This window comes from Schistocerca cancellata, chromosome 3, assembly GCF_023864275.1.
Source record: "Schistocerca cancellata isolate TAMUIC-IGC-003103 chromosome 3, iqSchCanc2.1, whole genome shotgun sequence".
Taxonomy (NCBI): domain Eukaryota; kingdom Metazoa; phylum Arthropoda; class Insecta; order Orthoptera; family Acrididae; genus Schistocerca; species Schistocerca cancellata.
In genome coordinates this window covers 408,671,004-408,685,235 of record NC_064628.1, presented here as the reverse complement: position 1 = coordinate 408,685,235, position 14,232 = coordinate 408,671,004, and the positions used below count along the sequence as shown (strand labels likewise).

The window sequence follows — 14,232 nt, the reverse complement described above, 5'->3', positions numbered from 1 at the left end:
GACAGTTATGTCATCATCACCTTAGCACGCTGTGCAGGCAGTTACTTCATATTGGATGATTTAAAAAGTGTGAGTGGTCAGTGCAGAACCGATGGACCGCTGACTAGCGAGCAGGACCAGTGGGCGGCAGTGTGACCGTGTGCCTGTGTGTCCACCAGACGCGGCGGCTGGCAGCAGCATCGACTGGGCGATGGGCCAGCTGGGCCTGCGCTACGCGTTCGTGTGGGAGCTGAGGGACACGGGCCGCTACGGCTTCCTGCTGCCCGCCGACCAGATCATCCCCACCAGCGAGGAGACCTTCGACAGCATCCTGTCCATCCTCGAGGACGTGCAGGCAGCTCTCCGCAGCAAGAAACAGCTCCACTAGAGACCCTAATCCACTGACTGTAACCAATGCGAAATAAACTACGTTTACATTAAACATTTGCGTTTTGTTCTCCCCCATTAATACCTTTCCGTATCCTGCTCATCTCCGTCAGAACTGTCTTATTGTGTCGTACGAAAATAAACTCGCTGGCACAATTGTGGGTACTTTGGTTTGCTCCAGGAGCGGAAACAGCGATCGTGTGAAACGCAACTCGCTTTATTTGTTCATGAGACCCAGAAAATATTAGATACAGGCTCCCAGGTAGATGCTATTTTTCTTGACTTCCGGAAGGCGTTCGATACAGTTCCGCACTGTCGCCTGATAAACAAAGTAAGAGCTTACGGAATATCAGACCAGCTGTGTGGCTGTATTGAAGAGTTTTTAGCAAACAGAACACAGCATGTTGTTATCAATGGAGAGACGTCTACAGACGTTAAAGTAACCTCTGGCGTGCCACAGGGGAGTGTTATGGGACCATTGCTTTTCACAATATATATAAATGATCTAGTAGATAGTGTCGGAAGTCCCATGCGGCTTTTCGCGGATGATGCTGTAGTATACAGAGAAGTTGCAGCATTAGAAAATTGTAGCGAAATGCAGGAAGATCTGCAGCGGATAGGCACTTGGTGCAGGGAGTGGCAACTGACCCTTAACATAGACAAATGTAATGTATTGCGAATACATAGAAAGAAGGATCCTTTATTGTATGATTATATGATAGCGGAACAAACACTGGTAGCAGTTACTTCTGTAAAATATCTGGGAGTATGCGTGCGGAACGATTTGAAGTGGAATGATCATATAAAATTAATTGTTGGTAAGGCGGGTACCAGGTTGAGATTCATTGGGAGAGTCCTTAGAAAATGTAGTCCATCAACAAAGGAGGTGGCTTACAAAACACTCGTTCGACCTATACTTGAGTATTGCTCATCAGTGTGGGATCCGTACCAGATCGGGTTGACGGAGGAGATAGAGAAGATCCAAAGAAGAGTGGCGCGTTTCGTCACAGGGTTATTTGGTAACCGTGATAGCGTTACGGAGATGTTTAACAAACTCAAGTGGCAGACTCTGCAAGAGAGGCGCTCTGCATCGCGGTGTAGCTTGCTCGCCAGGTTTCGAGAGGGTGCGTTTCTGGATCAGGTATCGAATATATTGCTTCCCCCTACTTATACCTCCCGAGGAGATCACGAATGTAAAATTAGAGAGATTAGAGCGCGCACAGAGGCTTTCAGACAGTCGTTCTTCCCGCGAACCATACGCGACTGGAACAGGAAAGGGAGATAATGACAGTGGCACGTAAAGTGTCCTCCGCCACACACCGTTGGGTTGCTTGCGGAGTATAAATGTAGATGTAGATGTAGCAGATTGGTGGGAACTATAACATATCAAACATTATTTATTTTTTAAAAGAATAAACCGCTATTTCACTGTGTATTATTGTATTGTCTTTTGTACTGTCCCGATTTCGGCGTTTATGCCAGTATCAAGCACAACTCTAGAAGCTGTTTGACCATTATCAAATTCATATCTGTTAAGGCAGTCCAAAGCAGCTAAACAAGGCTAACACATGTTTTTAAGATGTAACAGTGTAAGTAGTTATCTTCAAATGGGATTATTTACAAAGTTTAAGCGGTCAGTGCAGAACCGATGAACTGTCGACCGCTGCTGAGAAGGACAAGTGGGCAGATGTGTGATTGTGTGTCTCTGTGTCTGACATAGGCGGCAGCTGATAGCAGCATCGACTGGTCGGTGGGTCAGCTGGGCCGGCGCTACATCTAAAAGAAATGCGTTAGCCTAGTTTACCTGCTTTGAACTGCCTTAACAAATATGACTTAATAACGTTTCTAATGACTTTTAGCATTGTACTCCAAAACGGCATAAAGGCCGAAATGTGGGTAGTACAAAAGATAAATATAACAACAAAGAGTCAAATGGCGGTTTACTCTTTTAGAAGGTATTGCATGACTATCGCTGAACGCCATCGGGAACTTTACATATCAAGTATTAGTTCATTTTATTACAATAAAGACATGAAGCTTTACTCAACTATGTACACTACATTTCCACAGAAATGTTTTGAGTATTTACAACTGTCTGTGATACAAACAAATTCACAACACCTTCCATTTGAAAAATAACCGACGTACTGTTCATATTAACGTTTCATCTGATATATTTAATACACTGGTGGCCATCTAAGGCAATGTTGTCATCTTGATCGATGACTAAGAATGGTGCAAAGTGTTGCTCTGCTCAGACGTAAGCAGACGAGCCGCTGTGATGGCGTGGAGAACCTCTAGGAGGCGTGACTGGGCCGCCGTTGTTTGTTCGTCGGTGGGGCAAGCAGCGACTGTACACTTCTGTAATTTTGGCGGGAGATGCCAACCTTGCTTCGGCACCCCACTTTTTGGATGACACCACAGATCTTGTCTCTCCTGTGGTGTGATCCCCTAGATGCCAGTGTGTGAGAATGATACATGACATCCCTCCTTTTAGTCCGTGTCGAAGACTTCTGGTAGTCAAAGTGCTTCTGTCGTGGGTGCTTCACCCACTTACAACAATCAGTCAAGCACTGATAATGCTGTTTCATGTATTGCAGCAGCGCTATAGATAAATTCGGTACCGCCAGGAGCCTTATGCGTTTCACAGTTGGGAACTGGCAGTAGCATTGACAGCTGCCAGAGTCCTTTTTTCGCAGCACGAAGTATAATTCGTCTTTTCAATTAACATGGGAAACATTTAAGGTCATCGTCTCCTCAGTGGATGGGACGGATGTGTAATCAAAAAGATAGACTACTTACTGTACTGCAAGAAGCATTATTTTCAGATTACTTTGTAAATCTGTTTCCTTTTCCTCTTATTTGCGAAGTCAGCCTGTGCGGCAGAGTAACAGACTTCCAAACAGTATCATAGTGTGTATGGAATTATACTAATGTACCTGAAATCTGGATAGATACACAGTGTAAAAAGTTAGACATCCTAGAAGAAAGAGGATGAGAGACGAAACGTATAAAAATGCCAGAAATTTGACAAAAAAGAAATAAATAAATGAATGACATAAGCATGAAACACGCTGATGGTTAGATATGGTAAACTAAGACTCAGCAGCCAAGAAAAAGGTTGGGGACTCATTATGAAGAAGAACTACGTGACACTCGGAGTTACGTGGAAGGGTGCAATGAATTAGAAGAAGCAGAGAAATATAACAACGACTGATCTGTCGTAAAGTTACAAAAGTGGAAGTTAAGAAGGTCAAAACAGATCTAAGAAAAATAAAAGGAAAATAATGGCATTTGGCACTGACAACACATGCAGTGAGACGCTGAAAGTTTCAGAACGTTTCAGAACATGGTGCAACAAGTAGACTAACGTCATTCATCACTCACGAGCAAAATATACTATTTCGGAATATTATGGAAATCTTGTCTTGAGACAGCCTTATCCTTTTATAAAAGAAGTCAAATGTAAACGATTGCAAGATACACAATATCTGATCAAAAGTATCGGATAACGCTATGCAGTGCGAAATTGACCACTAGATGTCGCGAAAGGCCGACCCACCAGTATGAAAGCAGCTAGGAAGTGTTGTGATGTCACTAGAAAAGCAGTAACAGCCAAATGGGTTGTCAGAAGAGTTCAGCAACTTCGAACGTGATCTAATCATTATTGGATGCCACCAGAGAAACAAATCCATCAGGGACATTTCCACCATTTCAAAGCTGCTCAAGTTGACTGTTGGTAATATGATCGTGAAGTTGAAACGTGAAGGAACAACCATATCTAAGGCGAGACCAGGTAAGCCTCTGTACTAAGCGACAGGGACCGTCGGGTATTGCTAAGGCAGGTTGAAAAAAATCGCATGGAGTCAGTGGAAGGGCTCACTCGTGGGTTCCAAACAGCTACGAGCACTCCATCTAGCACAGTGACTGCGCTTAGGGAGTTATGAGAATCAGCCCCAAAGCTGGAGCAGCTCCTTATACTCAGTGGTAAGAGACGATTGAGTTGGTGGAATGAGCAACACCATTCGACAATGGATGAATGGAAACGAATGAAGTGGAGTGATGAATCACGCTACATCCCGCGGCAATCCGATGAAAGGATTTGGGTTTGGCGACAGCTTAGAGAACATTACCGGTCGTCATGTGTAGCGCCAACAGTGAATCACAGAGGATATGATGTTACGGTATGGCACCGTTTGTCGTGATTAAGGTTTAGACCTTTAGTGCGCATAAGGAGAAACTAAATACGAAAGGATACAGACGCATTTTATAGCACTTTCCTCTGCGTATATTAGAGGAACAGTTCGCCATGATGACTGATTGTATGACCGTGACAATGCAGCATCTGTGAACCAATGATTTCTAGATAATAACAATCCTGAAACGGACTGGCCTGCACAGAGTGCCAATCTGAAGCCAGCCTTTGGGATGAGATAGAATGTCGACTTCGCTCCAGCACCCAGCGTCCAACTCGTTACCTGTTTTGGTTTCGGCTTTTGGCAAAGAATGGCTACCACTTCTCCATAGATATTCAGGCGCCTCACTGAAAGTGTCCCCAGCAGACTTCGTTCTGTCATCAAGGCCAAAGTTGGACAAACCCTACAGTAATGTCGACTAACTAGTACCTGAATACTATTGACAAGATAACGTACAGTTCTATGAGTCATAAGTCTACTGTTGGACATATTAACACTGGGTTAAATGGAAAACAACTTGTCAGAGTAGCAATTTGGGTTCAGGAGGGGAAGGTAAACAAGAGAGGACACTGGATGCATGAGAACGTTCGTGATAAGAACGATAAAACTAAATAGCAAGATGTATGTGTTTACTTTGTAGGCTATCAGAAAGTTTTTTTGGAGTAAAACGGATACAATGTTTAAAATATTTGAGGAAACAGAAGTAGACTGGAAAGCTGGAAGACACTAACGGAACTATACGTAAGCCAAAGAGAAGTGATGAAAATGCAGAAGGAAGAAGCAGCTATTACAAGAAATGTGAGACAACGTTGTTGCCTTTCTCCAGTCATGTTTAATATTTATTTATGTTGACTAGATAAAACTGGTTGATAGGTAGTTAAAGTTATTAAATATGCAGATTATAAAGCTGTCATGGCACGAAGTGAAGGTGTTCGACATTACCGAGACAAAAGTGATGAATGTAGCAAGGATACTAGTTGTAATAAATACAGCACTAAAAATGTAGAAATGTGAACAAATAAACTCCTTCACTTGCTTGGTTCAAATGGCTCTGAGCACTATGGGACTCAACATCTTAGGTCATAAGTCCCCTAGAACTTAGAACTACTTAAACCTAACTAACCTAAGGACATCACATACACCCATGCCCGAGGCAGGATTCGAACCTGCGACCGTAGCAGTCCCGCGGTTCCGGACTGCAGCGCCAGAACCGCTAGACCACCGCGGCCGGCGACTTGCTTGGGGAGGTGGGAGAGGGCATGATTAATACAGACGGAGGCTGTACCAGAAAAATAAGAAAAGTGCGTGTGGAAAGTAGCTAATCATAAAACTTCAAAAATTACTCACAACAAGAGCAACAGGAATTGATCTAGGAAACAGATTTAAGAGTTGAGTTGTTTGGTGAGTACTTCTTGAAAGAAATTTCCGCCATTTGAAAGTTACAGCTTCGCAAAAAACGGTGAGTGCAAGAACAATGGGAAAGGAAAGAAGCATAGTTAGAAGAAGGTAAAGATTATTGACAGATTTGAGGTATGTCGTATTACGTGCTAAAGAAAACCACTAGTAAATGGACTTTGTAAAGTCAAATTAAACTCAGTCCCTTATTTTCATAGCTTTATAGACGGTGATGGTTACATGTGCACACATGAGCCTTAGGGAGAAAGCGCTCTTGTCAGTAGAATGAATGTGACGGTTTAATGTGTGAATTTTAAAATTTTGCCGGCGAATGGAATGGTCAAACAAATTTCGAGCTTGGAGCCGGTCGTCGTTCAAAACATCCCACCATATTTCAAATGTGCACTTGCCACTTATCTTCAAGTGAGCCATCGACGTATTGCCCAGTTCCGAATACCGCCATGCGGATATTCCACGTATGAGTCAAAACCAAGTTGACATACGGACCACACGTCCCGGCGGCAATGTACACTCTGGTGGAACAGCGGAACTCAGCTGTCCTCTGCATTACCACTCACGGCGGCCGTCGGCACACATTGTCGTCTTCGATTAGAACAAATAGTGGAGATGATGGGTTCCACGCACTGTCCGACTGGTAGTCGCTATCACGGTTCATCAGATTTCCCGACAGGCATATTTCCACGGATTTGTTGACAATGGAGTCCCAAAGAGATGTTGCTGTGGTCAGAATCATAGTTTTGTCATATTGTGTTGAACGTCCAGTGGAAATACAGTGTTAGGCAATAGCGGTCCTGCTTGTTTACTAAAAGCGAGGGCAACGGTGATGTTAAGTGTAGCGTTCATTCAAAGTGTGTGTGCACTGTTCTTTGTAAGCCATTCCCCACTGACAAGATATTTTGTTAATTTCGCCCTTCCGCAATAACAAGTCGTCCTTCACTGGTCCCAAAAGGTCTGCAACATTAGATGGTGGACAAAAAATGCCTTTCACCTCAAATTTACTAACGATTCTTGCTATTTTAAACGTCATATTGCCCACAAATGGAAGAAAGCTAATTATTTTGGAGGTGTATTCTCCTCTTCATCTACTTTCTGATTCTTAATTTTTAACTGGCAGTGAACCGTTAATACGCCAGATGGAACATCCATTTTGTCTGATCACTGTCGTTAGGTGGGCAAGGTCTGTAGGCAAACTACCTAAATGTAGGACAATATGAGCACTGTGTACGAGTGTTTTTAAGCACGCCCGTAGTTTGCGATAGGTGAAGAGAATGTGATACTTGCAAAAGCAAATCAACATTAGGTGGCATACGACAAACTGACTGCCCCAGAGAGCCATCATTCTTTGGTCCAGCCAAGCTTTCCAAGAAAGGCAGGCAACTATCTTGCTCTGTTTCCGTAGCGAACCGAATGTTGTCACGAATAGACTTGAGGTGGTGAAGAAACTCCGTCAATTTACCTTATAAGTTACTACGTTGAGGAGGAGGTTTCGAAAGAGCACGACAACTTTCCCTTCTTATTTCTTCTACAGTATCCGAAGGAAGATGATGTATCAGTCCTTCAACGCCATTCACAAAGCTTATTAAAGGCAGTACTTTAGGCGTAGTGCAAAATTGCGTTCTTTGCTTAATATAGACAGCTGAATTTATCAGTAGACTTGGGTTCTCCTTCTAAGAAGTCCTGACCGTTTAGTTAGCTTTGATGTGGTATAACTTTTTACGAAGACCCCTCTCGCAGATTCATTGGCATTAATTGCCGAAAGTTTCTGATGATCATTACTGGTTTGTTTCTGCACGCTCTATCCTCAACCTATTTTACGTTCAACCAAGAATATTTTGAACAGACTGACGGCGTCGCTATGGGCAGCCCTCTGTCTCCGTTGGTGGCCAACCTTCTTATGGAGGACTTCGAGGAGACAGAGCTTGAATCAGATGCCATTAAACCAACTGTATTTGGGAGGTATGTGGACGATACCTTCGTAGTGCGTTCTCATGGAGAAGATAAACGGATGGAGTTTCTTCACCACCTTAGTTCCATTCGTAATAACATTCGGATCTATTGATGTGATGGAACTGCATTTGCCTCGAGGCACGCTGAGTCTCAACTTCATCTTCGATAAGAACAGAAGGCGAAGTAATGAATTAAAATTTGTGAGACCCGTGACTCCCACTTACCAGATAGCTGTGTTATCCCGTACACCACTGCAAAAGCGCCTGCAACAGCTACACAAAGTACTCCAGTCCAATGCTCATTCTAACACGAACTATATTACGTACAAAGCTGGGGTACTATTCCAATATCGGAGAGCCTCGGCAATATTGACGATTTAAGGAGTTGGGCTGTGTGAAGTTTGTGTTATGGAGGTCATTGGACTAGGGCAGTCCATGCAGCTTTGTTATTCAGGGTGGTGTAGTGGATAACACAACTGCCTAATAAGCACGAGACATGGGTTCAAGTTGTGGTCTTAGCAAAGATTTTAACTCATTACTTCACCTTCTATCCTTATCGAAGATAGCATTCGGTTCACTACGAAAATAAGGAAATATGGTTGTTTATCTTTTGGGATGTCTTAGGTAGCCGAAAAATTATGGCTGTCTAGAGCATTCAGATTTATCGGAACCCTGCTCATATTGATTTTTTGTTTTGCAAGCACTACATTCTCATCACCTGTCGAAAACTATGAGGATGCTAAAGACACTCGACACAGAGCTCACACTGTCTCAGATCTAGATAGTTTGCCTACACAGCTCGCCCACCTAAACAAAGTGTTCAGGTGAAATGGAACACTTCCATCTTGCATAGTGTAAGGCCAGGGCCGGCCAGAAATTCTGCAGGCGTGCGGTGCTCCTGCACGTGTGCAACTTCGGGGTCAGCGTGCACGCCGCAGCCGCCAGTGTTCATGTAGTGCATGTTTCTACGCACAGATGTCGCTTTATCCACTTGCTGGGATACTCTGTACAGACGCATTCTAGTGCTCTTTCCACAACTTGCAGGCCAACCATGGGAAGGTATTTCGCGCATTAAACATTTAAAGTACTGTCACAGGTTACTCATTGAGACGTCTACTTTTATGTTAACAGTTTAACACAGTAAGACAAGTAATACAGTTAACAACCGTGGGTTTTTATTAAGGAAGCTTGACTGACGGCACGTAAATACGCGTAATGTTTTTGATCTAGTATTTAAGAAAGAGAGCACTTAGCGACTTCCAAAGAACCTTATTCATAATTTCAAATAACATTAAACGAATCCAAGGTTTCCTATAACTAATTCTCGGTGCCCTCAGTTATACCCACATAATTTCTGTCTCACTGACCTCTGAACAGACTGATAACCGCAGACCTCTCGATGATCACCTGTTATTTCAATACCATTATTGCTATATCTTTCATCAGTTCCGTCTGAAATCTGCATAATAACCGACAATTAGGTGAATGTTGTGTTTTATCGACTTCAGCTGAGCGTAGCCCTTCACACATTAAAAAAAACCCTAAATGTAAGTATACATTGGAACACTCGGTTTAATGACCAATTTTACTGATGATAATGTAACATGGAGCAGAATGAGCAATAATGCACAGTTAGTAAACAATAATTTTTAATTATGGAAGGAATAAATCAAAAAATGGTTCAAATGGCTCTGAGCACTATGGGATTCAACTGCTGTGGTCATAAGTCCCCTAGAACTTAGAACTACTTAAACCTAACTAACCTAAGGACAGCACACAACACCCAGCCATCACGAGGCAGAGAAAATCCCTGACCCCGCCGGGAATCGAACCCGGGAACCCGGGCGAAAGGAATAAATCCAAACACGTTTATCACTGGTCATGAGAAATGATATAGTTAATATCGGGCAAAAAAAGCACTGCTAATTGACAAACGCAAGCAGTTGCGAAGATTTTCATCACTTATGCTTGATCGAAACCTTGATTTATTCATTTTCATCACCGAGAAAAATCCTTCACAAACATATGTCGACCCGAACATGGACATAACTCTCGCGGATTCTCAATGCAGACGTGGAAATTCTTGTTGTGAAATATTTTCGTAGAATTCTTTTGTACTCCGCACTGCAAAGAACTTGTCCTTCAGTCTTGTATTGCACTGTACGTCCATCAGTTCTATCTGTAGATCATTCGGAGCATCTTCAACCGACGACGAGAACAGTCGAGCAAAGAGGCGAATGAGAGGAGACAAACTCGTAACATCTGCAAATCGTGCTCAAAATTGTTCCTTAATTTTTTACAACTATTGACACGTATTATTGAAATCTAGCACTTTCATGGACCAGTCCTAGAGTCGGGAAACGTGCTGTGTTTTCTGTCAATAGCTGGCTCTCCCAAAGCGCAAGCTTCGTTTCAAAGGCATTTAGTTTTTCCAACATGTCAGAAATTAAATTATTTTCACGTTGCAAACTGACGTTCAGGCTGTTCATGTGAGACGTAATGTCCGCGAGAAACGCAAGGCCTGTTATCCAACAAGGGTCTTCCAACATAGGTTCACTTTTTCCCTTCTCATGTAAGAATGTTACTACGACCAAACGTAAATAAAAAAAAATATTTTCAGCATTTTACCTCGACTCAGCCAGCCTACTTCGGTATAGTAAGGCATGTCGCCGTACTTCGCTCCTAATTCCTCCAAGAACCGCCGAAACTGGCGATGCGTGAGCTCATGTGTCTTCAGATAGTTTACAGTACGCACAACAATTTGCATGACGTTTGCTTACGTTACTGATTTTGCACAAATGCAGTGAATTCCATACAACGTCTCGGCTGTGCGCCCTAGCTTTTTGCGCATCCATGCTATGAGTCCTCTCTGATGGCCTTGAATTGATGGTGCTCCATCTATAGTCACTGAGACTAACCGATTCCAGTCCATACCGACACCATCAATCGCTTGCTCGACAGCTTGGAGTAAGTCGGCACCTGTAGTAGTCACTTTCAAAGGTACTAAGTCCAAAAAGTCCTCTGTTAAACAAAGTGCGTTATCGACACCTCGTATGTATTATCACAATCCATCTGAGTCATCGCCCTCTGGCAGTTGCGCAAGGTCGGGCTGCCGTCCAGATGAGTCGGTTACGTACACTCACAAACACACACACACACACACACACACACACACACACACACACTCACACACAATATTTACAATTACAATTTGCTTTGTGATCAAATATGCTTTGATTTGTTTCTTTAAAGGTCTTTGAAGGACACGCACACACACACACACACACACACACACACACACAACGTTCACAGTTACAGTTCTCTCTCTCTCTCTCTCTGTGTGTGTGTGTGTGTGTGTGTGTACAAGAGGTTAAAATTTGCATAATTTAATATGGGAATGTTGTTAACTTCCCTTTCTTACGAATTATCAGTTCAAGTATTAAAAGGATCGGTTTAGGCCGGTTGAAGTGGAAGAAAACACCTTGCATGTGTCGTTTTTCAGTGTGTTGAGCAAATGTAGGTTAGTTCGATTTGTGTACCACGGAAATAGGTCGATCGGTCAACCACTAACAAAGTTTGGTTTAAGTACCAAGGAGATAGCTCGTTCCGTGTACCACGTCCTGTGTACCGCGATTGATCAAGTCTGTCGCTATCCTTCGACTTTACCAGAAGAGTGGCGGCGGCAAGGAGAACTGGAGCGAAATGTAGCAGCCAAGATTCCTCACCCCTTGCAGTAATGGGAACTAAACCAAAAAGGTAGCAGGTAAGAGCCCGCCTGCGAGCTCGCAAATTTTGGAAGTGGAAGACGTACCACCAATATCTGCATCTGAGAAACTGCACTTTACGTATTCTGAAAATTTCCTTTGACCGGTCTGCAGTGTATCCTTTGTCAAAGACTGTCTTCGGTTTGCTAATACTGACATAATCGCCAATTTTAAGTTTCGAAGGTCGTGGATCGATCACTTCGATTTTATTATACACCTCCGCTGGCTGCATTTTAATTGTCTTGTGTTTCGTGTGATTATATTGCTTTACGAATCCTTGTACAGTATTAATCAATTTGTAGGAGCCCTGAGCAGTAAATTTTCTGAACATAAGACTCTTGAGAGTTCTGCTGAAACGTTCAACTACGGAAGCTTTTATATTCGAAAAAGTGGACTAATGATTAATTCTGAGATGTTGCATTAACTTTTTGAAACTAGTATTGTAGAATTATTTCCCAAGATCAGTTTGTAAGTGTACTGGAACGCGCCTGCTTTCTGTGTAAATTTTTTAATCGCGTTTGCAACTGCAACACCGCCTTTAGTATTCAGAGCAGCAACCCATGCTTAATAAATATTTATATCCAGAATTCCATTTCGGATATGCAATCATGTCAATTAAGTATGCTTGATGGAGGCCGCCAAATCCTTTTGTGATAACTGCCCACCTAGGATACGTTCAACGGGCAGGACGACGAAGCTCATCAGCAATCGCGGCTTGCATCTCTCTATAACTTGATGCTTATTGAAAGCATCTGCCCAAGCCCAGTTCAACGCCGTTGGCTACTCAACAAAAGGGGGACCACTGCTGTTAGTAACAACGTCTCTACTCAGGTATTAGGGGAAATGGAATTAATTATGGACGACAAAATGAAAGAATCGCAAAGGCAATTACAATCTGTTCGGGAGGAAAACAAAGAAATGTGGGAGGAAAACAAATAAATTCAGGAGAAAATCAAAACTAAATTGAACACGTTAACAGATACTGTCAATAATTTGCGATCCGAGCTTACTGAGATGTTCGATGAAAACCATGATAAGCTCAGAAGAGATGTAAAGTCAAACGCGAAGAAATCGAAACGGAAACCCAAGAATTTCGGACCCACGTTGACAAAAAAATGGAAGCAAATAATTGAACTGGTTAGTAAAGCTCTTAAGAAAACACAGGCGCAAAATGATGAGATCATTAAAACCAATAACAGTCGCATTTAGTAAAGAGAATTTGCGTAACGAAATTAATGCTGTGAGTTCAGAACTCACAGAAGTTACGACTTTAAATCACAAATTTAATTGAAATATCTACAACTAGTGACAGAAGACTACTAGTGCTCCAAAGCAATAAGGGCAAACAGTATGAAAAATGTCAAGAAAAAAATTCGGAATATGAAAACGTGCTTATTTTTCGTAAGTCAAGTTAAAGTGCCACCTCCCGCATGTCACCAGATGAGAAGAAACGCCGATTCCAAGAACTATCCCACTGAAGATGCATTGAAGTAAAATGCAAGACACGTCTAAAGGAAGTAAAATACACTGCAGCAAGAAAAGATAGTTTTTGTTTATAAAACGAATATCTCTTCGCAATGTTCGCTCGAAAACTCGTTGAAACGGATCTGCGTTCACTGACAACAGAAATTCCTGTCAACTTTAGAGCTTCGTAGGCACGTTGAACAGTCCGCGTTGATATACCAACAAATCTATCTTCTCTGATAATGTATCTGTACATTGAGCAAATAGTATAGGAAAAAAAGGAGACATTTGAAGAGGGAATTAAACTTCAAAGAGAAGAAATGAAAACTTTCGAGTTAGAAACATTAGCATTTCTCAAAACACAAAATTTGCGTACATCGAATATGAATTAAAGTGCTACGAATTCATTTCACAGTTCAGACAAGGAGAGAATATTTGAACAACAGTGTTACAGGAAGAAGGTTATATACGTGGAAGAGACCTGGAGACACTGGAAGGTTTCAGATTGATTATATAACGGTAAGACAGAGATTTCGGAACCAGGTTTTAAATTGTAAGGCATTTCCAGGGACAGATGTGGACTCTGACCACATTTTATTGGTTATCAACTGCAGATTAAAACCGAAAAAACTGCAAAAAGGCTGGAATTTAACGAGGTAGGACCTGGATAAACTAAAAGAACCAGAGATTGTACAGAGTTTCAGAGGGAGCATTAGGGAACAGCTGACAAGAACAGGGGAACTGAATACAGTAGAAGAAGAATGGGTGGCTTTGAGAGACGAAATAGTAAAGGCAACGGAGGACCAAGTACGTAAAAAGATGAGGGCTAGTAGAAGTCCATGGCTAACACAAAAGATATTGAATTTAATCAATGAAAGGAGAAAATATAAAAAAATGCAATAAATGAGGCAGGTGAAAGGGAATACAAACGTCTAAATGAGATCGACAGGAAACGCAAAATGACTAAGCAGGAATGGTTAGAGGACAAATGTAAGGATATAGAGGCGATATTACTGGTGGTAAGATAGATGCTGCATAAAGGAAACTTAAAGAGACCTTCGGAGGAAAGAGAACCACTCG

At 42.3% G+C, this 14,232-nt stretch overlaps 1 protein-coding gene across 1 annotated transcript in view; it reads left to right on the top strand.

The window, feature by feature from the left end:
- The window catches only part of LOC126175155 (zinc carboxypeptidase-like), a 41,670-nt gene extending 41,249 nt beyond the window's left edge, over window positions 1-421 (top strand). Inside the window, exon 10 of the mRNA XM_049921732.1 lies at window positions 159-421. Within this exon, the coding sequence (XP_049777689.1) occupies window positions 159-367 (209 nt within the window). The 3' untranslated portion in view covers window positions 368-421. The remainder of the gene's footprint in view (window positions 1-158) is intronic.
- Window positions 422-14,232: the final 13,811 nt, after the last annotated feature.